The following is a 25,915-nucleotide window of genomic DNA, read 5'->3' as shown; positions in this document are numbered from 1 at the left end:
GGACGCTTGGAAAAGGATATTGGGCCAGGACTTCACGGGGAAGCAAGAGAGATGAGGGTAGGTGTTATTCGAAGAAGCTGCAGACGGCGAGGTAGATGTGGTGTTAGGGCGAGGGGAGCAGACTGAGTGAGGTAATAATCTAACATGCTCTTTGGCATTGCTCATTGCTTGTTTGATTGTTTTCTCTTTGTGCAAGCTGGACTGGAGGTGTTGGCTGAGGGCTTCACTCCCACCGACGGCCACGTCGCAGGCGAGACACTGGTATCTGCTGACCGGGACGCGGAGCACGGTCTCCTGGGCGTCCATCAGCGGCTGGCCGAAGTAGCAGAAGGACTTCTGGTGGCTGACCGCGGCGTCTTCATCGGGGAACATCATCTGGCACTTCCTGCACAGGAACTCGTACTTGACGAACGGGACGACGTAAGTGTCTGCAAAGTCCGCGCTCTTGGGCTCGGACCGGGGTGGCTCTTCCTTTGTGCTTTCAGCCGCGGCGGCTGCGGCGCCCTGGTCTTCCTTGGGGTCCGCAGCCTCCCCGGGGCCGGGCGGAGGGTCGCTGATCTCCACTTTGGGCGCCTTGGCCAGGCCGGGCTTCTGCGGCAGCGGGTCTTGCTGCTGCTGCTGCTGCTGCTTCTGCTGCTTCTGCAGGGAGTCCTGCAGGCTCTGCTGGTACTGCGTGAGCAGGGCGCCCGGGGCCAGGCCGGCCAGGCCCGGGGGCACGGCGGGCCCGTAGGGGAAGAGGCTCTCCACGCCGCAGACCGGCGGGAGGTAGGCGCCCTGCACGGCCCCGGGGAGCTGGGGCGTGAAGTAGGACGCGAAGCCCGGGATGAAGTAGGGCAGGAACTGGCCGCCCAGGAAGGACGCGGGGTCGCCCGCGGCGATGGCGTTCTGCAGGGCCTGCAGCTGGGTCGGATCCACGTGCGAGGTCTCGCCCACGACTTTGCCCAGCACGGAAAGAGCAGATGAGATTTTTTCCTCTTTTTTGGGGTGCTTCTCGGGTTTGGTGGCTTCCAATTCCTCCTCTTTGATCTTCTTGACCTTGTTTGGCTTACTTTGCTTCTTCTCCGGGTCTTTGTTCTGCGGCTCGGTCTGCTGTGCTGACAGAGAGGATGGAGGAGGAGGTGGAGGTGGTAGAGTCTGCAGCAACGGTTTGGCGGGGGCACTGCTGAGAGACAGGGCGGGAGACGGAGTGGCTGAAGAGGGGAACCCAAGCATGCCTGCGCCGGGAGGCGTCAAAGCTGAAAACGACAACAGAGATGAGCCGTCAGTGCATGGGGTCACAGGGGGCCTGAGGCTTAACCCTAAACGGAGCTCAGCTGCGGCCACATCCCCAGAGTTCCTGTTATACACGCTCAGAAATTTGCCTGCCCCAGCTGTCCTGAGATTGTCGCATTTCTTATATTCGTTTTAACCCCCATCCACCGCCGTAACTAGAGGAATGACATCTACATAGGTTAGCAACGTTGGACCCAGAAAAAAAGGCTCTCTCATAGCATGGAAGACGGAAGGTGAGAGAAAGAACATCTCCCTGTTGGTAAGCTTTGCAAGATTTCTACTCAGTTATTCATTTTAACCATTTAAAAAAATATTTTTTAAAAATATATTTTATTGATTTTTTACAGAGAGGAAGGGAGAGAGATAGAGAGCTAGAAACGTCAATGAGAGAGAAACATCGACCAGCTACCTCCTGCACACCCCCTGCCGAGGATGTGCCTGCAACCAATGTACATGCCCCTGACCGGAATCGAACCTGGGACCTTTCAGTCCGCAGACCAACACTCTACCGCTGAGCCAAACCGGTTTCGGCAAAAATATATATTTTTTAATTTTTATTATTATTTTTTTTTTTTTAAGAGAGAAAGGGAAGAGTTAGAAACATCGATCAGCTGCCTCCTGCACACTCCTTACTGGAGATGTGCCCACAACCAAGGTACATGCCCTTGACCGGGATCAAACCTTGGACCCTTGAGTCCTCAGGCTTACGCTCTACCCCCTGAGCCAAACTGGTCAGGACTTAACCAGTTTTCATTCTACCACTGGGAAGGCAGACCCACTCTCCTCTCAAACAGGCTGGTAATTACCACGTTCACAAAAAATAATTAGCGATCAAATTCCAAGGCGGGGATAACGACACATATGTAATGCCTTAATCAAAAAAGAAAATTTAAAAATGAAAAAAGTTTCAGTGAAATCGACCTGCCTAAGTTCCAGTAGACAGATGCACTTCCACTGAAGAAAGAGGTGATAAGCTAACTTAATAGCAGGCGTAAAGGACCAGGAAGACCCCAAACCACAGGGCAGTGGATGACAGTGCTCATGGTGACCACTGGGGGCATGGCCGCGCTGATTTCCTTTTCCAGGCTGCAGGTTACGCTCCTCATTACCATGCCGACGATTTGGCTAAGAGGACTTGATAGGAAGGGAGATATTAAGGCTCAACTTTATCAACCCCTCCCCTCCCCCTAACACAATCCTTCTTCAGGCTTTGCTTTTTGTATAAAACATGGTTTCCCCCGCTTGTCCTGGTGGCTCAGTTGGTTGTGCTGTAGGCAGTTACACAGACATGAAGCAGAGCAAGGCTGATGGGCCAGGGCCAGAAGATCACCAGGATGGAAAGCCCAGGCGCCTAACAAGGAGAACCAGTTACAGGGTGGGACCTTGACTTCTCCTTCCCAAGCCTACCGTGGTTTGGGCCCCCTGACCTTTCCTCCATGGAGATAACCTCTAGGCCTCAGTTGTAGTCCAGCTCCAGGCCCAGCTGCACTGAGTAACGACCCCCTGCCCTAGTGCTGCCAATCAATCAGTGGAGACCAAAACGCTGCATGGACGCACCTGAAAAGCTACTGAATAGGCTGACAGTGGTTCTCAACCTTTCTAAGGTCATGACCCCCAACCATAAAATTAGTTTCGTTGCTACTTCATAACGGTCATTTTGCTACTGTTAATGAATCGTAATGTAAATATCTGTTTTCCGATGGTCTCAGTGGTTCCCAACACTAGCAGGGTAGCCTATCGGAAAACACAGATATTTACATTACGATTCATTAACAGTAGCAAAATGACCGTTATGAAGTAGCAACGAAACTAATTTTATGGTTGGGGGTCATCACAACACGAGGAGCTGTATTAAAGGCTCGGGGCATTAGAAAGGTTGAGAACCACTGGGCTATTGAGATCTTTCCCTGGTCCCTCCCCTTTAATCTCTGCCCCTAAAACCCTGGGATGGAGGACTCTGTGCGCTCTCCCTCCGGATGGTGCTGGTTCATTGCTGATCAAGGGAAGGCTCACCACTGAGTGATCAGAACAAGGACTGTGCTGGAGGCTCAATGGGAGAATGAATCAGACAGAAGGTGAGTGGAGTTTAAATTATTGGTGCATGATCAGAGATTTAAGACAATCATCTTTATGGGTCAACATCTTACCTCCACGCTAAGTAAAGCATTTGGGTGCTTTAAAAAATTTGTTTTGAAGTGACACAAAAACTGCCTGTTTCTACCGTATTTCCCCCAAAATAAGACATCCTCCGAAAATAAGACCTAGCGCAACTTTGGGAGAAAAAGTTAATATAAGACACTGTCTTATTTTCGGGGAAACGGGGTATTTCTATAGCTAGAAAAAGACTTTAGTGTCTTCATTGGTCTTTACCCAGCTCAGAAAGCTTTTCTTAGGCTTCGCTTATAATTCAAGGTGCCCTAAGTCCTCAAAGACCACCCTCACTGTTATCAGATTCCTATCAATTAGTTTAGCTTTCTGCCAGCTGCTCTCCTTTGTAACCTACCAAACCCAACTCATCCCTGAGCTGCTCTGAAATAAGTCCTGTAGTTGTTGGTGAGGCCAGATGCTAAAAATCTTAAAGTTTAAGAAAATGTTTTACTAGAGCCATAGATAAAAAAAGAAAACAAATCCTTGAAAGTAACATTGTGTTTTTGGGAGAAACTGATAACAGTATCCATGGTTTACAGAAAAATGGCCTGCACCATTGAAACAAATTTAACATGACTTAAGTTTTGCAGGGTATGGTAAGAATGTATAAGTTACCTGGTCTTTAGTCCACCCAATTTAGTATGATAAACTTCTTGATTCTGGGGACTCAGACAAAATTGTGACATAATGGAATTGCTTTTGGGGCCCAAATCCTCCACTCCCTTGCTTTTACTCCTACACCAGTAGGCCTGGTATCTTCTACTTGCCTCCGCATACAATGTTATTTTCAAGAAAAAAAAAAATGAACACATCTATTTCTGAAAAGGCTTCATATATACCAGTACTAGATTGAAGTTTCTTCCCACTATGATATTCTGTGCTATTTTACATTTCGGAGAGGATAATGCATTTAGTCAAATTATTATCTAACCACAGACTTCCAGGCCCGAGTGATTCCAGGTGGAAGAAGCCTGACTAAGGACAGCAGAGCCTTCCTGCACGTCAGAAGGGCACCAGGTGGGTAGCCAGCTTCTTCACCTCCTCGTAAAGCCAACCTTACCTCTAAGTCCAGTACAATGAGACTTCAACTTCCCCCCATAAATCTCAGGAAATTGTTGGCTCACTCATCTCTGTCATGAGAATTTCAGAAAAGCTTTAAGGAACTAAGAGACTTAAATAGCAGTGGTTGAGTAGGCTTTCCGATCAGACAGAGTCTACAGATTCCTACCAAGAAGTCATACAATGAAGTAAAGATCATGCAATCGTCTTCTAAAAATCCCAGATACTGTAGTCCAAAAATATTAGGGATTTCTAGGAATTCGACAAATCGAGGACTGCGCAGAGTTAAATAATCAGCTGAAAATTTTAGGAAAGAGATGCAGATTCAGGATACTGAACTATGTACATCGGGCCTATTAGTAAAAACCATAAGCCTGTAAAAATTTGCAGTCCAAAGGTCGGTAGCCAACAGACACAGGAAAACCAAAAAACAGAAGAGAAAAACTGAACTGATCACAGCGTGGAATCGGATGCATTCTTTCCCGTTCCCTAACTCCTCCTAAGAGGCTCAAGTTTACTACGGGCAATCAAACTACCATAATTTTGTTTGGTTTTCCCCCAAAGTGATGTTTTTGGAAGAAAATGCCTGTCTCACAATGAACTTAGATGTGGTTCCTTTCCCCGGTGATCCTTTGATCCAAGTCTCCTAGAGAGAAAATTTATTTTGGAGGTGAAAATAAAAGTAATTATATACTCAGGGCCACAGAAAATTGTGATAAAATTACTAAAGACTTACTCTTATCTAGATTTACCACAACTGCGCTAGTAAATTACGCTGAAGTATGAGAAAAATGCACAAGGCATGTTCTGAAGTCCCATTTAAGGAAATTGGGTTGGGCAGAATTTCCAAACACTAATGGAACATATAAAAATCAGACACTGCTTAAAACGATAAAGTAAATATGTTAAAAATAGAAAATCAAGTCTCTATTCATCTTGAGCCCCCCTCCCCAGAAAGGAAGCTAACATACTCAAGGATAAAAATGTCAATTTAAACTTTTCTAATTTTTTCCAGGCGTACAGGCTTGTGATATTTTTCACCACTCATCCTTCTTGCACATGATCGTGATAGAAAGAGACAAATGTGGAAAATTTTTTAAGCAGAAAATAATTCCTTTGCTTGAAAAGTGAAGGCACACGTGATGTGCATTACTCTCGCAAGGGCTGCCTTCGTGATCTTGAAAGACTAAATAATGTGACAATTCCTTGGAAGCGAGGCAAGGAAGTTTGGTGAGCATAAAAGCTGGTAAACAGCACTTTTGCTCCCGCCCGCCCCCCAAAAAAGAATAAAAAAATGTTTAAACCAGGACACTTAGAGGTTGGTAAATACTAAAACCGAACATGCCCATGGCAACGAATGTACACACAGGTGTAGCCTTTGGAATCAGACTTACTGCTTCACGGAACTGTTCTTTCTTACTGGAGCCCCTTTTTAGTGACTCCCTTAGGGTCAAAACATTCTAACTTACCTCCAAAGGGACAGAGTATTTTTAAATTGGAGATTTTTGCATAACTAAAACCCCATTAAAATGGGCCCAAGATGAACACGGCATATTCTCAAAGTTTAGTCACGTAGATAAATTGTGAGAAATACAGAAACATTCTACTTATGAAGTAATTTTCTCCTTCTGACTTCACCTCACTGGTATGTCTATTCCTCGCTGGTATGTCTATTTCTCCCATAAAGCAAAGAAGTATTTGAGTGTTGAGGAAGAACACAATAGAAAGATGGAGAAGCATAACTCCCCTTGCGAGATGCCTAAAATATTCAGCTTTGCCCACCACAGGTCAGCTGACCCAGTGGTCAGCAAACCGTGGCTGGAGAGCCTCATGTGGCTCAGGAGTCACGGTTTGCTACCTGTTGACTACTGAGTTTGCCGACCACTGTCATATACTACCCTTTACCTCTTTGTACACAGTATGCCACCATTGCCTAATCTTCACAGTTTCCAACTAGACAGTAACATTTAGTCTAGTCCAGTGGTCGGCAAACTCAGAGCGGCAAACCGCTGAGCTAACCTAAACATGAGTGAACAGGGAAAGATGGGGGGAAACTCAGGCCCTCAGAATGAGGTTCTGCTGGTAACCTGCTGTGCTATGTTTAAAATCTATCTAAATAAAAATTAAAGGAATTCATGAGAAATTGCAGTAGGTATGCTCACACACTCACCCTTTTTTATTTATGACACTCTCCCATCTGTTTTGGTTCAGGATTTAATGAAGCAACAGGCACACCTTGCACCGAGGTCCTCGGTGCTCCCACCACCGGGTGGTTATGAACAGGCCCACGTGGCAGGGAGGAGACGCCCTGTATGTACGCGGAGCTGACTGAGGAGGAAGATTAGGGTAGCTAGGTATGTCATAAACACCTTCTCTCTCCCCTGATCACTTTCTGTCAGATAAGACTGCCCACCAAGGACTGACTGTCCAAGCAAAGGCCTCTGATCCCGTGGAGAGGAAAGCAAGAGGCTTTGACCACTATTTGAAGGGGCGACTACACAGGCATCCATGACTGCAGACACTTGGAGTGTTCCTAGTGCATATAAAGTACCAGATGTTCCTCTATTTTATTCCCTATTTTATTTAATATTTTAAATTTTACATCACTGTTTAGTTTTTCACATTATAGTTTATGTGGGAAAACTCTTATATAGCCGATCACAAGTGTTTTTCCACATAAAACATTTTTCTAGGTGTCAATTAGTAATCACAGTGACATACAAAGTAGGAATAGAAACATATTCATATGCAAAAATAGCATTATTCTTGTAAGCAATTCTAACAATTAAAATGTACAAACAAAACACGTAATTGTAGCTGATATTTAAGGCCCCAAGAATTTCTAGGTAATGAACCCTAAAGTCTAATGGGAGGAGAGTGCACGGTGACAGTTCAGGGCAGGGGCAATGTTCTCTGAGTGTACAGACCCTTCCTGCTTCCCTACAGCCAGCAGGTCACTGAGGACAGGCAGCCAGTGAGCTGGCCGCAGCCAATAGGCCACATGGTGCCCCTGGTTTACGTTTCCTATGGTAAAAGTTAAAATAGGAATATCTCCTATGATCATAGGGCATATTTTATTTTTATAAGAAAAGATGAGGATGGCTCCATGGGGGGGGGTTTTACCAAAGAAGAACTAACATCTATCCTCCCGAAACGATCCCCCCCCAAAAATAAAATAAAATCCCAAGAGAAAGGAATACTTCCAATCTCTTTTAATGAGGCCAGGATTATCCTAATTCTAAAACCTGGTAGACATTACAAAGAAAGAGAATTACAGGCCAATATCCCTGATGAACATAAGATGTTAAAATCCTCAACAAAATATTAGCAAATCAGATCCAGCAACATATTAAAGAGATCATACACTATGACCAAGTGGGATTTATCTCAGGGATACAAGGCTGGAACAATATTTGCAAATAAGTGAATGTGGTATGTTAAATAAACAAATTGAAAAACAAAAATCACATGATCATGTTCACAGATGCAGAAAGGCATTCAAAAAATCCAACACCCATTTTTGATAAAAACTCTTGGCAAAGTGGAACGGAGGGATCATACCTCAACATAATAAAGGCCATATATGACAAACCTACAGCGAACATCATACTCAATGGACAAAAACTAAAATCATGTCCCCTAAGAACAGGAACAAGACAGGGATGCTCACTTTTACCACTCCTGTTCGCCACAGCACTGACTGGAAGTCCTTGCCAGAGCGATCAGATGATAAAACATAAAAGGTATCCAAATTGGAAAGAAGGAAGTAACACTCATTATTCGCAGATGGCATGTTATTGTACATGGAAAATCTTAACTCCACCAAAAAAACTACTAGATTTTTAAATAAAGCAATTTGGCATTGTAGCAGGATACAAAATTAGCACCCAGAAATCGATGGCATTTTTATACATTAACAATGAATTCTCAAACTAAACAATCTCATTTACCATAGCAACAAAAACATTAAGATACCTATGAATAAACTTAACCAAGGAGGTAAAAGACTTATACTTGGAAAACAACAGGACGTTGTAAAAAGAGAGGAAGATATAAATAAGTGTTCCTGGATTGGTAGAATTAACATCAAAACGTCCATACTACCCATAGCAACCTACAAACTCAATGCAAACCTTATTAAAACGCCAATGGCATATTTCACAGACCTAGAATACTCCAAAAATTTATATGGAACCAAAAAAGACCCCCCAGAATAGCCACAGCAATCTTGAGAAAGAAAAACAAAGTTGGAGGGATCACAATATCAGATATCAAATTATACTACAAAGCCATTATAATCAAAACAGCCTGGTACTGGCACAAGAGCAGACATATAGATCAATGGAACTGGACAGAGACCCCAGAAATCAACCCAAACCATTATGCTCAATGAATATTTGACAAAGGAGGCAAGACATCCAATGGGGTCAATACAGTCTTCAATAAATTGGACAGATACATGCAAAAAAATGAAGCTAGACCACCAACTTATGCCATAAACAAAAAGAAAGCCAAAACGGATAAAAGACTTAAATGTAAAAAAGTGAAACTTTATCTTAGAATAAATCATAGGCAGCAAAACCTCAGGGATCTCTAATAGCAATATGTTTGCAGATATATCTCCTATGTTTGCAAACTGGCTCACGAGCCACATGTAGGCTCTTTGGCCCTTTGAGTGTGGCTCTTCCACAAAATACCACGGCCTGGGCAAGTCTATTTTGAAGAAGTGGCATTCGAAGAATTTTAAATTTAAAAAATTTGGCTCTCAAAAGAAATTTCAATCACTGTACTGTTGATATTTGGCTCTGTTGACTAATGAGTTTGCCCACCACTGCCCTAGGACAGTGGTCGGCAAACTCATTAGTCAACAGAGCCAAATATCAACAATACAATTGAAATTTCTTTTGAGAGCCAAATTTTTTATACTTAAACTATATAGGTAGGTACATTGTTATTAACTTAATTAGGATATGTGGTATTTTGTGAAAGAGCCACATGTGATCATTGTCCTAGGGCAAAGGAAACTAAGGAGAAAACAAAGGGGACTGCATCAAAGTAAAAGGTTTGGCACAGCAAAAGAAACCATCAACAAAATGAAAAGGGAGTCCAATGTGAGGGAGAACTACACTGAGTGGCCAGATTATTATGTCCTCTGAACACATAATAATCTGGCCACTCAGTGTATATCCTATATAATAAAAGGCTAATATGCAAATTGTCCCCCAAACCAGGAATTCAACCAGTAGGCAGGCTAGCCAACAGCCCCTGGCCAGGCTGGCTGGACCCCCCCATCACCCCATGTATGAATTCATGGGGGAGCCTCTAACATATAAACACACACATTGAGTGGCCAGATTATTATGCATTCAGAGATCATAATAATCTGGCCACTCAGTGTATTAGGCAATGATACATCTGATAAAGGATTAATATCCAAACTAGGAACTCACACAACTTAACAAAAGGAAAACAAGCCAATTGAAAAATGGGCAAAGGACTTAAATAGACTCTTCTCCAAAGTGGACATACAGATGACCAAGAGACATATGAAAAGAAAAATGTTTAAAATCACTGATCATCCAAGACATGTGAATTAAAGTGACAATGGGGTATCACCTCACATCTGTCAGAATGGTTTTCTATTTTGCATAACGTATAACTTTTATAGAACATATAACACATTTAACATTTGTCATATGTTTGGCTAAGTCCTTGCCCAGCTCACTGCATTCAACTGTTGTAACCTAATAGAACCGCATACCTGTACTCATTCATGAACTGTTCTGAACCCGCACAAATTGCATTACTCTTGATGAGCACCGAATTGGATCCATCTTCTGGGGTTGCCTCAGAAAGCTTTATCATTTTGTTTGACTTATTTATACGGCTGGGATGGAGCAAGGGGTAGGAGGGAATGGTAATATTAATATACCTCTAAGGTTGCACATTCATTTAAATAAGCAACAATGGGTGCTACAAAAATAAAAATCTTACTGTCCAAAATTCTTTACAATCAAATTAAAAATTGTCCCAGAAGTCGTATTGTTAGTAGTTAAACTAAATATAAGCTTTATTGACTGGTAGGTGTATTGTGGGTGAATTCCTGTGGCTAGAGGCCCTTAACTTTTGAACTTCCAGGCATGTGAGTGGGAGAAAACAAAAAAACAAACAAAAAAGCCTCCCTTGGAAAGAATATAAATTAAGATACCCATAAATGTATTAGTGAATGGCCGAAATCAGTTTGGCTCAGTGGATACAGCTTCGGCCTGCGGACTGAAGGGTCCCAGGTTCGATTCCAGTCAAGGGCATATACATTGGTTGCGGGTACATCCCCGGTGGGGGGTGTGCAGGAGGCAGCTGGTCGATGTTTCTCTCTCATCAATGTTTCTAGCTCTCTCTCTCTCTCTTCCTTCCTCTCTGTAAAAAACCAATAAAATATATACTTTTAAAAATGTATTAGTGAATGCTTCACTTTCTTAGTATGTTCACCAAACCACATGCCCCATGTTTGCGCTTAAATGTCATCTGAAAACAATATTGAGATGATTCTATAAAAGGAACATCTCTAAGACATAAAGATATAATGATATAAATAATGAATAGGTTTCTAAGACTAGCTACGACCTCGCTAGTCTTTATTTTTCTGCATACATCCAGGCAGACTTGCTTCCTGGTGGTTCATTTTTAGCCCATTTCAAAATACGCATTTGACATTATCGAATGGCTTCGCTCCCTGACATGAAGAGATTCCAATGTACCCAGTTCCTCGTTACCTGGGATGGGATGGGCTGCCTACCATCACTGATGGATCGGACGGGAGTGACTTACTGTTTGAGTTCTGTGGGTACCCGGGCAGGGAGGACGGCCCGTTCATCCCGGGGAGGAGGACCGGCGGGAGCCCGGGGAGGCCCGGGTAGGCCGCGGGGAGGCCGATGCCGTGGAGCGGGCCGCTGTCCACCACGCCGGGCTGCTGCACCGCCAGGCCCAGCACGTCCGACGCTTTCTTGATGCGGTCGAGCTCCTGCTGCGCCATGAGCTGCCGCACGGTGGTGGGCGCCAGGTAGTCCTTCTCCCGGTCCAGCTGGCTGCCCACCGTCTCCCTCACCTTGGCGATGTGCTGTTTGGAGAAGATGTGGTCCCGGATGGACAGGCGGGCCGAGTACTTGACGGCGCACAGCGCGCACTCGGGCTTGGTGCCCTCGCCCCCACCGCCGCCCTGGGTGACCGTGAACGGCTTCCCGATGTTGACCTTGAACTTCTTCTCCTTGGCGCGCGCGTTCTGGAACCACACCTGCACCACGCGCTTGGGCAGGCCGATCTCGCTGCCCAGCAGCTCGCACTCCTGCATGGTGGGCGTGCGGTAGTCCCCGAAGCACGCCTTGAGCACCTTGAGCTGCAGGTTGCTCATCTGAGTCCGGAACCGCTTGTGGCCTGGCCGGTGGTGGTCATTGCTGCTGCTGCTTTTGGACTTGAAAGGGTTGCTGCCACCGGACCCGGACCCGGACCCGAAGGGGTTCGGCGAGCTCGGGTCGGCGATGCTGGACGTCTCGCTGCGGTCGGCGGCGTCGTCGGGGTCGTCGGTGATGTAGAAGCTTTGGTCCTGGTCGCCCATGTCCTTGTCGCTGAAGTGCACGGAGGAGGGGCTGGTGAGGGCGAAGAGGAACTTCTCCTCCTCGCACGCCTCCGCGGGGGGAGTGGCGGCGGCGGTTTTTGGCAATGCATCGAGGGCTCTGGGCTCTTTGGGGGACAGGGCCGGCTTCCCCCCGTCCCCGGAGCCCCCCAGGGTGCTCTCCACCTCGGCGCCGGCCTCGTCGCCCGTGGATGCGTCGCTGAGGGCTGTGGTCACGGACGACGTCTCGTCCAAGTCCGCGGCCGCTTTGCTCGGGTCGTAGGCGGCCTCGGCGGCGGCGGGAGGGGCGCCCAGGGTCTCCCCATCCTCGGGGCCCTCGGCCTTGAAGGACGACGACGAGGGGCTGAGCAGGCGCTTGGGGGACAGCTCGGCCGTCTTGCTCGCGGGCGTGGACGCGGTGGACGCCAGCTCGTTCTCGCTCGACGGGTCGCCCTTGGCCAGCGGCAGCGGCGGGTAGTCGAAGTAGATGTATTTCTGGGGGCTCTCGCCGCCGTCCTCAGCGGCCAGCAGCGGGCTGGGGGGCAGGCTGTAGCCCGCCGGCTTGCCCTCGCTCCAGTGGCGGGAGCGCACGTGGCTCTCCAGCGCGGACTTGGCCTTGAAGAGCGCGCGGCAGAAGGGGCAGCGCCGGTGGGACTGCGCGGCGGGGCCCACGGCGCGGAACTGGCCCTTGCGCTCGCGGGCGCGTGTGTTCTGGAACCAGACCTGCACCACGCGCTTCTTGAGGCCCACCTCGCGCGCGATGTGGTCCAGCATCTTGCGGGTGGGGTTCGAGTCCAGCAGGTACTTGTCGTAGAGCACCTCCAGCTGCTCGGGCGTGATGGTGGTGCGCAGGCGCTTGTCGCGGTGCTGGTCCTCGCCGCCGGCGCCCCCCGCGTCCTTCTCGCTGCTGCAGGGGGCCGGGTCCTCCTTGTCCTCCAGCTTCCGCTTCAGCGAGGCCGCCGCGGCTGCAGCAGCGGGGCCCGCAAGGTGGGAGGCGCCCCCCTGGGGTGCCATCGGGGCCAGGGACCCGCCCAGCAGCTGCCCGGTGGCCATCAGGGGGCTGTTGGGGTCGAAGATCATGTAGGGCATGTCCAGCGGCCTCTCCAGGAAGGGCGAGTGCAGGAACTGGTTCTGGGCGGCCAGGAAGTGCATGTGCTGGTGCTCCTGCCAGAGCTCGGGGCTGGCGAAGGCCACGGCACACTGGTCGCACTGGTACTGGAGCAGCTGCGGCGGAGGTAGGCTGTTCTGCAGGGGCGCCAGGGGCAGCGGCAGGGGGCTGGACGGCACGGGCACCGGCGTCTGCGAGGCCGAGGGGGGCCTCCCCATGGACAGCTTGGGCTGGGCCTGGGCCCCTGAAGCCTGCGGTGGGTCCGAGGAGGAGGTGGACACCGAGGATGGGGCCGACTTGGGGCCTTGCGCAGGGGGGGAGGGCTCGCTCTGCTTTGGCTTCTCTGCGGGGTACTCAGGCTTGGGGGAGGTCTTCTCGGGGGGCTCGGGCTTGGGCGACGACATCAGAGGGGTGCTCGTGCCGGAGCCGGAGCTGCCCGCTGCGGGGGCCGTGGTGGCGCCTCTGGCCGCGTCCCCTTGACCCGAGGAGGAGGAGGAGGAGGCGCAGTGCCTGAACACCAGCTGGTCGGTGGCGTCCATGGAGTCCTCGGTCTGGCTCTCATCCTGCCCGGCGGCTTCGTCGTCCTCGTCCTTGTAGCACTGCCGCTTCTGGTGCGTGATGAGGTCGAAGATGCGCGCGAAGGCGGCGGCGCACTTCTTGCATTGGTACTGCCCGCCGCCCGTGCGCACGTAGCGCTCGGCCGTCAGCTCGCGCTTGTCCCCGCTGCCGCCGCCCTCCCGCGCCTCCGCCTGGTTCTCGAAGCTCTTGCGCGCCTTCTGCCGCGCGTTCTGGAACCACACCACGATGACGCGCGTGGGCAGGTTGAGGACGGCCGAGAGCTGCTCGATCTCGTCGTCCTTGGGGTAGGCGTTGGTGTCGAAGAAGTCCTGCAGGACGCGCAGCTGGTAGTCGGTGAAGCGCGTGCGAGAGGAGCGCTTGCTGAAGGCGGGGTCCCCCTTACTGTAGGGGGGCTCCAGCGGCGAGGGCGGCGGCGGCTCCAGGCGCAGCTCCTCCAGCGCCGTGACGGGCGGGTTGCTGAAGTTGTAGGGCGAGTCCTTGTTGCGCTGGCGCTCCTTGAAGAGCGTGTTGCGGAACCAGTGCTTGATGACCTTCTGCGACAGGCCCGACTTCTCCGCCATCTCCTGCACCTGCTCCTCGCCCGGCGAGTTGTTGATGTCGAAGTAGGCCCGCAGGACCTTGAGCTGGTCGTCGGTGATGCGGGTCCGAGGCCGCTTGAACTGCGCCGAGTGGCGCAGGAAGCCGCCGGCGTCCAGGCCGAGCTGCTGCTGGCACAGCTGCGCCAGGTCGGCGGCGGACAGCGCGTCCAGCTGGGGCGGGGGCAGCTGCAGGGCCAGCGGCGGGGGCAGCGCGGCCGCCGGGTGCTGCACGGGCTGCATCAGGATGGACGGGAAGAGGGGCAGGTCCAGGGACACGGGCAGCTGCACCTGCGGCGGGGGCGCAGCCGAGGGGGGCGGCGGAGGAGGGGGAGGCGGCGGGGGAGGCGGAGGGGGCGGCGGGGGTGGAGGGGGCGTGGGGGGCGGGGCCTGCAGGGGAGCGGACACCCCGGAGCTGGGCATTTTCACGGACCCCAGAGGGGACGGCTGAGGGGGCCCCCCCGGGGGCAGCGGGGCAGGCGGGGGCGGCGGAGGAGGGGGAGGCGGCGGGGTCTCGGGCGAGGGCGGCGCGATGGGGTAGAGCTTGTCGTAGGCCTCCCGGTACTGGCGGGCGAAGCTCTCGAGGGCGCCGCGGGGGAAGAACTGGCCGTGCACGTGCTCCTGGTGGCTCTTGAGGATGAGCACGTTGGAGAAGAGCTTGCCGCAGGTGCCGCACTCCAGCTTGTCCGCGCCGGAGCCGTCCCCGTCCCCGCCGCCGCCGCCCCGGCCCTTCTTCTGCGCCTTCTGCCGGTTCTCGTTGTACTGGATGACCAGCTCGAAGCCGAAGTTCTCCAGCAGGGCCTTGGCCGCGTTGCCCCGGGCCCCGGAGGCGATCCGGGGCGGCGGGATCGATGGCTCCAGGGACTTGGGCTTCTTGGCGTCTCTGCCTTCTTTGGGCCCCTCCCCGTCCCCGGCGAAGTCTTGCTTTGGTTTGTCTTGCTTGTCTGCACCGTCTTCGGCCTCCTTGTAAGCCGGGCCGTCCTTGGCGGCCGGGCCCTCGGCCCCCCCGGCCAGGGTGGCGGCCTGGTCCGGCTTCAGGAGCTTGCTGGCCGGCGGCTGCAGAGGCTGCTGCGGGGCGGGCTTCTGGGCCGGCAGCGGGGGCTGGTACTGCTGGGCCTGCTGCTGCAGGAGCTGCAGCTGGGTCTGGCCCACGTGGTGCTGCGTCTGGATCTGCTGCTTCAGGTCCTCCAGCAGGGACCCCGCCATGCCCGCGGCCATGCCGGGCATCCCGAAGGCGGCAGCCGAGCCCGGCAGGCCCAGCTCGGGGCCCAGGCTGAACTCGGCGGCGCCGGGGATGTAGAAGGGGAAGAGGAACTGCGGCTGCTGGAACTGGAGCAGCGCCTCGGGGGTCATGGGGAAGTGCGGCAGGAAGGCAGGGTTGAGGAACTGCGGCTGGAAGAAGGCGGCCTGCTGCTGCAGCTCGTGCTGGAGCTGCATCTGCAGCTGCGCCGCCGGGGACTGCGGCGGCGGGTGGTGCGGGGACGGCTGCGCCGATAGCAGCTCCGGAGGGGTCTGCTTCTTAGTCAATTCTTTGGCATCTAAGTGGGTATCTTTGCTGCTGACGGAGGAGGCTAAGCTCATGGACTCGAGCATGCCCGGGCCGGGGCTGCCCACGCCGGCCTGGCCCAGGCCGTGGGCGCCGCCGGGCTCCAGCTTGGCGGCCCGGGCCTTGGTCTGGTGCAGCACGGAGCGCATGTGGATCTCCAGGGTGGAGCTCTGGCTGTAGGCCACGTTGCAGACGCCGCACTTGTAGGGCTTGTTGTCGGCGCCGCCACCGCCGCCGGGCTCCTGGGGCACGGGGCTGGAGGCCTCCTGCAGCACCTTCTTCAGCTTGTGCAGGTGCGACACGGAATTGTAATGGACCAGGAGGATGTTCTTCTGGGTGAAGGACTCCTTGCACACGGTGCACTTGTACGGGCGGGACGGGTCGAGGAACTTCTCCATGGTGAAGTTGGGCCCTTTCCGGAAGGGCAGGGTCCGCTTTGGCTCGGAGCCCATGTCGTCGGGCAGGGAGCTGCTGTCGCTCCCCACGGGGCTGGCCTTCCCCTCCGGGTCCACCTCGTACTCCCTCTCCATCTCCTGCTCCAGGGCGGGGTCGTCGGGGGCCGCGGGCTCGCCCTCGGCCCACAGCTCCCCGTTGACGGGCAGGGAGGCGTACAGCTGCTGGAGCTCGGCCTCGCCCAGCTCGGGGTGGCCGGCCTCCAGGTGTTTTTTTAAAGCCTGGAATGTGCGGAAGCTGCGCTGGCAGAGGCTGCACATGGTGGCGGCGCGGATGGCGTGGTACTGGGAATGGATCTGGAGCTTCTGCATGGTCTTGAAGGCCAGGCTGCAGTGGTTGCAGCGGAACTTGTACACGTGGCGGTCGGACACCGCCAGCGGCTGCCGCTTCTGCTGCTCGCTCAGCGGGTCCGCCAGGGCGTCCGGGATCTTCGCGTCCTTGCTGCCGTGTTTGCTCCACTCGGACGCGTCCACGGGCTCTCTGGCTGGTTTCTGCTCCTCACTCTTGATTTCCACGCCGGCCTTGGCATCGTCAAGACCTGCCATGCTCTTGTCATCCACTGGACTCTCACCTGTGCGGGAGAGAAAGCACAAGCAGATCGCTCATGGGGAGAAGGGACACAGGCTGGTAACTACTGTAAGTAGGAGCCTCTACAGGTTTCTATTTCATTGATTCATGAGAGAAATATTTATTGAGCAACTACTATGTTGCAAGCATTGGGAGAGGCAGTGTGGGTACAAAGGTGAGTATCGAATCACCTCCGACCTCGAGGGATTTCAGGGTACAGAAGAAAAGAACCCAAAGGTAATTACAGTCTGTTGCATACAATCGGTGTGACACCAAGGGCCAGGCCTCCGTGTCCAGGACTTAGAGCCAAGAATATTCTTGGTCACTGGCCCTGGGCCCAAAGACAGACAGACAGTAAATATGCATTGACAACGATGGCTCTTGGGATCTATTTTTCCTCCGCACCTTTGTTGTGACTCCGTGATAGTAAAAGCCTTCCTGCACCGCCACACACGCCAGCCTCGGAGCGTGTTTTGTGCAGACCAGGGTCCCCGGCGGGCATACCTGAATATCTCCCAGCCCCCTCGGCCATGCCGGCTGCCGGCGTGTCCCGCTCCGACTTCTCAGAGGCAGCTGCTGGCAGCAGCAAACTGTTTGGCATCATCATATCTGGCACAGGCACCTGTGAAGACCAAAGGAGCTCACATCAGAGGTACCCGACCTTCAGAGACGCCACCACATCTGCCATTGCATCTCCCTTAGGTTTTCCCAGCCAAAGCAGCCACTTCATGGCTCTTACAGACAACTGCTCGCCCTTCCCATTCCAGATCAACACCATTACAATGCTGTGTTCTTGCTTCCCCTTTTAAAAACTGTTTTTGGCCGAAACCGGTTTGGCTCAGTGGATAGAGCATCGGCCTGCGGACTGAAAGGTCCCAGGTTCAATTCCGGTCAAGGGCATGTATCTTGGTTGCAGGCACATCCCCAGGGGCTGTGCAAGAGACAGCTGATCGATGGTTCTCTCTCATCAGTGTTTCTAACTCTCTATCCCTCTCTCTTCCTCTCTGTAAAAAAAATCAATAAAATATATATATATATATATATTTTTTTTTTTTTTTAAAAACCCTGTTTTTGCAGGTCTACTAGTATGTCTTTATCCTGATACTCGAGAAAGTTTGAAACTCAATGTGTCCATGTGTGACTCATCTGGTTAACATTACAGATATAAACACCAGACTGTTACTGAACAATCTATGCCTGTATCATATTTAAAAATATATTTTATTGATTTTTCACAGAGAGGAAGAGAGAGGGATAGAGAGTTAGAAACATCGACGAGAGAGAATCATCGATCAGCTGCCTCTTGCACACCCCTTACTGGGGGTGTGCCTGCAACCAAGGTACATGCCCTTGACCGGAATCGAACCCGGGACCTTTCAGTCCCCAGGCCGACGCTCTATCCACTGAGCCAAACCGGTTTCGGCCTGTATCATATTTAGTTCCCTAGCAAAAGAGACAACAGAGGGGCCCTGGACTGTGATCTCTATGACACGGTCAGGGAGACAGATCTGCGTCACAAAGAACCGCATCGCTACGGCCCGGTTACGTGCAGATTTGCTGTCGCTGCCTCTCCAGGGATCACGTCACACGCACGTCACCACGCGGGGCGCTTACTGTCATGAGCAGCTTCTCCACGCAGTCCGGGGACACGCTGTGCAGGTGCGTCAGGTGCAGCTGCAGGTGCATCTTGTTGCTGAGGACGTCCTGGCAGAGGGGACAGCAGACCACCGGCTGCACCGAGTGCTGCGACAGGACGTGCATCTGGATGCGGCTTTGGTCCCTACTATTGTAGTTACAATAAGGACACTGATAGAACTGGAAGACAGCGAACAGACACGGCGGGTGCTACTGTTAGTCCGAGGGCATCCGAGTACCCGCGGCCATACCCAGGGCTCATCGGTCACCCATCGCAACGTCTACGTTTCAACAGCATGGAGTCGTTGGGGGCTCAGACCCTACCAGGAGTTAATAATAACTAAATTAAAATAAAAACATAGGTTTACAGAGCAAAGGGGGAGGGGGAAGGTATTTACCTGTTCGGGACAGAATTTACTGTCCTCTGTAGCTTTTGACCGTTTGGTTGTGACATCTTCTTCCTTCGCCAGCAGGAGTGGCTGGGTCGCTCCCGCCACACAGACCTTCAGCTCCTTCTCCGGTGTGATTATTCCTGATCGCACCCCCCAAAACAAAACAAAACAAAACAAAAACAGGACACGTCAACTCCAAAAGACCAACGACGACAAACGTGAAAGATCCTATGTTTTTCATCGAGCGCTGGCTGTAAACCCACCGAACCACAAAAGGAACCGGACAAGCACTTATAAACGATGCTAATCTCAACAGGCAGGATGCACGCTTCTGTGTCCACCCACTAAGTGGACTTTATAAATATATTTTAAAATGTACTCCTGCCTCATGTTTAGATAACCCCCGGTGACCTTAGAAGACTCATCAATAACACATGCTCACTGGTGTCTCAGGCTGCCTTTATCACACGAAAGCAAGTCTACTTCCATTCACAAAGGCTAACTTGGAAAAGAATCCTCTCCACTGATGTTTAATTGCCTATCTCTCTTCTAAAAATTCCTGATCACGGGAAACATTTCAAGATTCTGAGAAGAGCTAACTCCTTATAGTTCAGAAACAAAGATAGCATTTTTAGGACTTAAACATTAACTATCCATGTCTCCTGCTGTTTCTGTGATTTACTCTTTGCTTTACATGTTTGGCTGCATGTATAATGTTTAGAGTTCGCATCTCAAGAAGATGGCTGTTTTTATGAGGTTAAACCAAATATTCGGTGTGAAGGGGGCTTAAAATTTTGCCTAGCTAAGCAATGTCACGTATAGGAGCCTCGCACGCATCAAAGAAAAAGTGTGATTCTAATTTCCCAATCTAACAGAAAATTTCTTTCCAGCATCAATTTTCCCAATAATCTCCTCTGTGAGGCTGGATATTACAGTGACATTGGGTAGGCATGTCACATACATTTCACGACAAACACAAAACCTCATTTACCAGCCATTCCAATCTCATCATAGCACCGCGTCATCTGACCTTTTTTCTGCTGTTTATTATGAGTATTTCTAATTTTAACTTTCAATTTTCACCATCTTCCAGTCAATTTGCAACTAAATTATTTCCAGGGTGAGGATACTATCACTGGACAACTGGGTGCAAATACATGTTGAAATGCAATGAAGCTAAACCATTGATTGCTATCAGACCCCGCGTGAATATAGAGTCTGGGCGTAATCTGATTGTATGCTGTGCATGAAGATTTATCTTGATTTTTTTTTTTTTCAATCCACATACGGTTCATATCAATGAACAAATTGCACCTTATTGTGAAATAGCCCAGTTTTAATTTAACAATAAGGTCAAGGATGTTATAGAAACAAAGGAAAGAAGAACCAAAAACTACATTCTTTTTTCAATCCTGGGTAGAGATGATATAAACTTTTCAGAAAATTATAATTTTAAAAGAAATTTAAAAGTAAGCATTTTAAATTTTGGACTCTGAGGACAACAAAATTAAAGTAGACTTTCGATGACAGAATGACAATCATGGTAGGCACAGATTTGGTGATGTTTTCAAATAATTATTATACTGATTTCTAGATTTACAAACATGAGATTTCATTTGAATTGTTACATGTGCCCTATATCTACAGATGCCTTGGAGAAATTTAGGTTCCTTCTAGATATTTGAAAAAAAAAAATAACTGATCACATTTGTATTTGAATGAACTTAAATTTGAATATAGACTGAAGAACTTCATTATATCGATTTAACACAACCCAAGTATTTCATATCCAAAGATATGTCAAAAACAGGAATTTTTATTTCATAGGTAATGATGGCATCAAAAATAGCTTTTAAAAAAAGCAGGATATACTTTGTGGTGTTGTGTTTAAAGTGCTAAAATATTCAAGAAAAGAATATAATAGTGTTTTCAAATAATAAAATTTAGGGCTTAAAATGTCAGTTCAAGTTGTGTAAAGTGATTGTCATTTACATCAGGAATGTTTATCCCTTGCTTTCTTCTTTGAGACTGGAAGATTTTTTTTTAAGTCTCCCATTAATGAGTAAGACTATGCTCCTTTAAGAATATAATACTCTCATATTCCCTTATCATTCTTTTGTGCACATGGTAGAATAAGACAACCAAATTATTAGCTTGTCCAGTTCCCTATGTTATCAAAGACTGTCACACAGAAATTAAAGGAGAATTTCCATGACTCTTGCTGCTTGCAGACCCTGTGGGGTATTAGCAATAGGAAAAAACCTTCCAGAAACATTTAAATCTATTTAATGAGCAGCTATGGCTTTATTATCATAAGCATAAATATTCTAATATTGGTACCATATAGGATCAAAAAACACTGATTTTAAGGTATGAGATATTTTACTAAAACTATACTATAAAATTGGGGTACATATTTGGTCTAATTAATCCATATTATTTTTATGCTTATTACTATCCATGGATGATATAGTCACTTTTGAATTTTGTGACATTCGTGCAGCATCAAGAAAGTTTTACGGTCATTTCATAGCTACTGCAATCGCTGTTCACTATAGTATTCCACTCCATATATAGGTCAACTCCAATATTTTTTGTGTGTAATTAACTTAATTAAACCATGATCTTAGGAAAGCTAGAAGCTGTGTAAAGACCATTTTATTTTACATTAAAAAGGAGTTATAAATACAAGTTAGATTCCACCACGCCCAGCTGTATCTAGGCACCCCGGAAATGCATGCCACTGAGAGGAAGAAGCAAGAATGCTGAGCTGGAATGCTATATGACAGAAACAGACTCACAAGGATAGGCAGGTCATCCGGGTTATTTGCAAAGCAATGTAAATTACATCTCACGATTGTGTGCTTTTTCTCCTTTTTCAAAGGGGTGCAATCTCAGGGACTATGGCCTTCCTGGTAAATTACAAGGACTCAACTTTGAGTTCTCTCTCTGAATTGTTTTATTCTAGAAATATATTAAATAAGGGCCAATTTTAGAAGAGTTTTAAGTTCTGGGATTACTCGGAGTTTATGACTGCAACTTTATTTGAAATAAACCCAGTTTGATACCCTAAAGGAAAATTTTAGGTGGTATCATAATTCATTTTGTGTTATTTTAAGGACATCACAATATCCTCAAAAATAAATAAATAAATAAATAAAAAACAATGCCCTTTTAACATCTTTGAACTAAGAAATGAAGTCCAATTACAAGCAAGCACTGCCAAATAGATGAGCCAATGATTATCTGTCAGCTATGTGATTATGTAACTTGCATGAGATAGCAATATAAAAATGACATAATTCCTTTCCATTCAGATGCTGCCTACTTAATAATTTCCAATCCCTAAAATACAGAAGGTTGTAAAATGGTTTATACTCATAATAAATGAGGAAAATCCAGTAGCATATATGGACTCAAAGCAAATCTTGAAAATAACAAACCAACAATAAAACAAAATACTGAGTTATTTTTAAATGTTTTATGAATCAATGTATTTGATAATATGTGAATACTATGAAACTTGAATATAACAGGAGAGGTTATTCAACGCCAAATAATTCCAAATTATAATTACCAGTACAGTATTCTTTCTAATGAGACTGGAATGAAAGGATAATTTTAATTGCAATAATGAAGGTTAATTTCCATCTTTCCTCGTGTTTACTCCCTTATTAAAAAGTGGTCCCCTTAGCCATGGCAGAGACATATTACATTTTCAATGCAAATGTATTAATCTGGATAAACTCTATATTAATTCTTGTACTGCACAGAGCTGTAATTTGGATTATAATTAATCTAAAGTGGCACTAGATTTAAATGACAATATAAATGAGGCATTAGGAGGCTTTTCTATTATGAATGAATATTCAACAAATACAACTTGCATATTGCCAAGTCTCATTTTGAAAGCTCCAGTCCTGGAGATTAATGTCCGCAACGCTACACAATAGCTTACACAAACAGGGTCTTTCTAGCGCGTGTTAATTCCTTCCTGTCTTAAAAATTCAGTGCCAAAGTGGAGACACGCTGTTTTCCCATCTAACACATTAAGACAGCGATTCATTTTGCCCATATTTCTTGACATTTATAACTGACATAAGAAAAAAAACAATATATACATACGTGGTTATTCAATCTTTAGAGATATTTACAAGGAAGATGTAATGGTTTTTTTCACCTAATCAGATTCAATTTAGAAGGCAGAAGACTTGGTTAGAAGTTCCTGTCAGTTGTCAAAAGCAAGAACTGTCTTGAAGTCTGGGAGGTGTCAAGGCTAAATATTTGCATCTCAGTAATTTCTTCTAGTTGGTTTTAAAGTTCATTTTTACCCCTTTAGATACACATAGAGAGGCCCTTCTGTGGGGGTAAAATGGGTTTTAAACTTCTCCCATTATGCAATGCTCTGTGTCCTCTCCTGTGCTCCCTCCCATCCTGTTTCAGTGGTGGCATCAGGCACCTAAGAAGGGACAGTCACTCAAGTCGTTAGGGGGTGATGAGCCCACTGGTTATGCAAAGAAGTGGATGTTGCTGGTGGCATGGAGTGCCTGAGTCTGAGGTGGTGTTCCAGGTAAGACTCCTCCTTCAACGTAAGTCTGGAGCCCTTTTCAAGAGATTCCAGAACCTACCCTTTATAGGGTATTAGATATATATTTTTAAATATATTTTATTGATTTTCCACAGAGAGGAAGGGAGAGGGATAGAGAGCTAGAAATGTCGATGAGAGAGAAACATCGACCAGCTGCCTCCTGCACACACCCCCATCGGGGATGTGCCCGCAACCAAGGTTCATGCCCTTGACCGGAATCAAACCTGGGACCTTTCAATCTGCAGACCGACGCTCTACCACTGAGCCAAACCGGTTTCGGCAGTATAGGGTGTTAGATATTTAAAACCAAGCATAACGTCACGCACCCGAGTATCAGAGAGCATCCGTGTAACAAGAATGTGCTATCTGTGTTTCACATGTTCTTCTGAAGCCTGGGGTGGGGCAAGGGACTCCTCTATCACTGTGAGAGGGACACCACTGGACACCACTGCCCCTGCCCTTCCAGAAGCAAACAGGCCAGCAGCAAGCCCTGAGGAGGCCCATCCTCCAGAGCGAACCAACCGACCGCCTTGCCATTTCAAATGAGGTTTAGACGGCACTACCCTTGACCTTAACCAAATGCCAGGTACTTCCAATCCCCGGTCAGTAACCCCAAGAGCTGAGTTCCTAACACGCAGGGATGGCATCTTTTCCACATTGCCTTCAGCTCTGCACCCACCTCACATCCCCTCTGTCTAAGTCAAATTGGAATCATATGTTCAGCACTAGATCCTCGGCCCGAATCGCAGGGGCGCTTTCGCACTGGACCTCTGAGAGCAATTTAGCATCAAGCGGGCTGGGGGTGGGAGCAGGGAGGCCCTGGGAGGGGAGTCATTTGTGAAGGGAATGCAAAACCGAGATATGCAGATGGCTGAATCACCAGCGCGGGGTAATTCAGGCTTAAATGGACTCGCACATAAAAATGGCAGATACATTTTTTTTTTTATTTTTTTTTTGCACAACCCAATGTCTTCATAGTGAAAATTAGCTTCTTTATGGGAGACTGTCACCAGAACTCAGGAGAAGATAGATGACTACCTGAAACTAATAGGCTTGAACCTGTTTCAGCAGTTCTCCTGCTCCAATGAGCCCAGCCTAATACAGCTCGGTATGGCATGCAGCAAGAGTAGCCAATGCAATATTTATTCATCGCGGCCGCAGATTTCCATCTCATACATGCAAAGCGCGGATGAAGTCATGTATTTGCCAAATCAAACACGGGGAAAGCCGTAGGTATCCGCACCAGATGCTGGCCTAGGGACTGTTTGTGCACAAGTAAATGTCATGACATGGAGGCTTGTTTTCAGAGACAGTAGCTTTCATTACTGGGATTTGTCTATTCTGGAAGATGAAAATTACCCGGCGTCTAATCCCTTTTCAATGATATTTCCTCTCTCTTAGGCAGAATCATCTGTAAACTTTTTTTTTCACTGGATTTCATTTGAAATGCTTCAAATAGATGCCCTTAAAAAGGGCAAATTCCTGAGTGAACGTTGTTAAAAAAAAAAAAAAAAAAAAAAAAAAAAAAAGGAAAAATAACATTTATTTTTAGGTTGGTGTGGGGGAGGGTGCCTGTGATTGAATGAAAAAAAAAAACCAAAAAAAAACCAAGGGATACCTAATCCTGCGCTTATGAAAAATTAATATGCCATCAGAGGAATCACAAGTATAGCTAAGATTAATGAAAGGCGCTTAAAAAATTACAAGCACACAAACTGATTTGATTAAAAAATAATCTTGCTGGTCGTCCTGTAATATTCTTCAACTTACCCACATATCTTCTGTCAGATGGTTATGATTAAAAATAGGTCAATGAGAGGCTACTGATAGAAGTCACATGCAAAGGCACATGCGACGGATAGCGGTGGAAATGTTAGTTTCAAATGAATAAAAGCTTTCAGCGAGCGTGGGGACGGGGGGAAGGCAGGGCTGACTTTGGGGAGTGGGGTGGACGAGGAACGGGGAAAGGGTCTACCGTCTTACCGGGGTCTTTACTGGAGGAGTTTTTGCCTTCACCAGGGTCCCTCTCGTTTGTGTCTTTCTCATCCTCCTCGGCCGCCGGTGTCGGCTTCAGAGGTCCTTCTGGCTCCTCACTTGGTTCTTCTGTTCAGGAAGGCAGACTGGTTAGCAGGATCGGAACCGCCTCCCCATCACAAGCACACTCACATGATTACGTGACCGTTTACAGACGTGGTCACCTGTGAATCATCCGCAGACACCCATTCCCAAAGAAGGACATACTTTTATTCAAAACCTCAGACCCTGACAATGGCAATACTCAGAAGGGACTTCCGAGTTGCAAATGCTTATCTCAAGCAACTTCTTGTATGTCCACTGAGGACACAGGCCTGCACTGAAAGAACAGACATCATTTCTGGCACACG

General features: G+C 48.4%; 1 protein-coding gene across 3 annotated transcripts in view; it reads right to left on the bottom strand.

Moving 5' to 3' along the window:
- Positions 1-25,915, bottom strand: part of ZFHX4 (zinc finger homeobox 4) — a 193,451-nt gene that overhangs the window by 3,094 nt on the left and 164,442 nt on the right. For all 3 annotated transcript variants that reach the window (XM_045581488.1, XM_036437173.2, XM_045581489.1), the window contains exons 6-11: positions 25,515-25,634; positions 18,950-19,083; positions 18,531-18,731; positions 17,421-17,538; positions 11,308-16,920; positions 1-1,235 (exon numbers count right to left, since the gene is read on the bottom strand). The exon at positions 1-1,235 is cut by the window's left edge and continues 3,094 nt beyond it. In XM_045581488.1, the coding sequence (XP_045437444.1) occupies positions 1-1,235; positions 11,308-16,920; positions 17,421-17,538; positions 18,531-18,731; positions 18,950-19,083; positions 25,515-25,634 (7,421 nt within the window). The remainder of the gene's footprint in view (positions 1,236-11,307; positions 16,921-17,420; positions 17,539-18,530; positions 18,732-18,949; positions 19,084-25,514; positions 25,635-25,915) is intronic.

The sequence above is a fragment of the Pipistrellus kuhlii genome, unplaced genomic scaffold, assembly GCF_014108245.1.
Source record: "Pipistrellus kuhlii isolate mPipKuh1 unplaced genomic scaffold, mPipKuh1.p scaffold_m20_p_14, whole genome shotgun sequence".
Taxonomy (NCBI): Eukaryota; Metazoa; Chordata; class Mammalia; order Chiroptera; family Vespertilionidae; genus Pipistrellus; species Pipistrellus kuhlii.
This window is presented reverse-complemented; position numbering and strand designations above follow the sequence as displayed.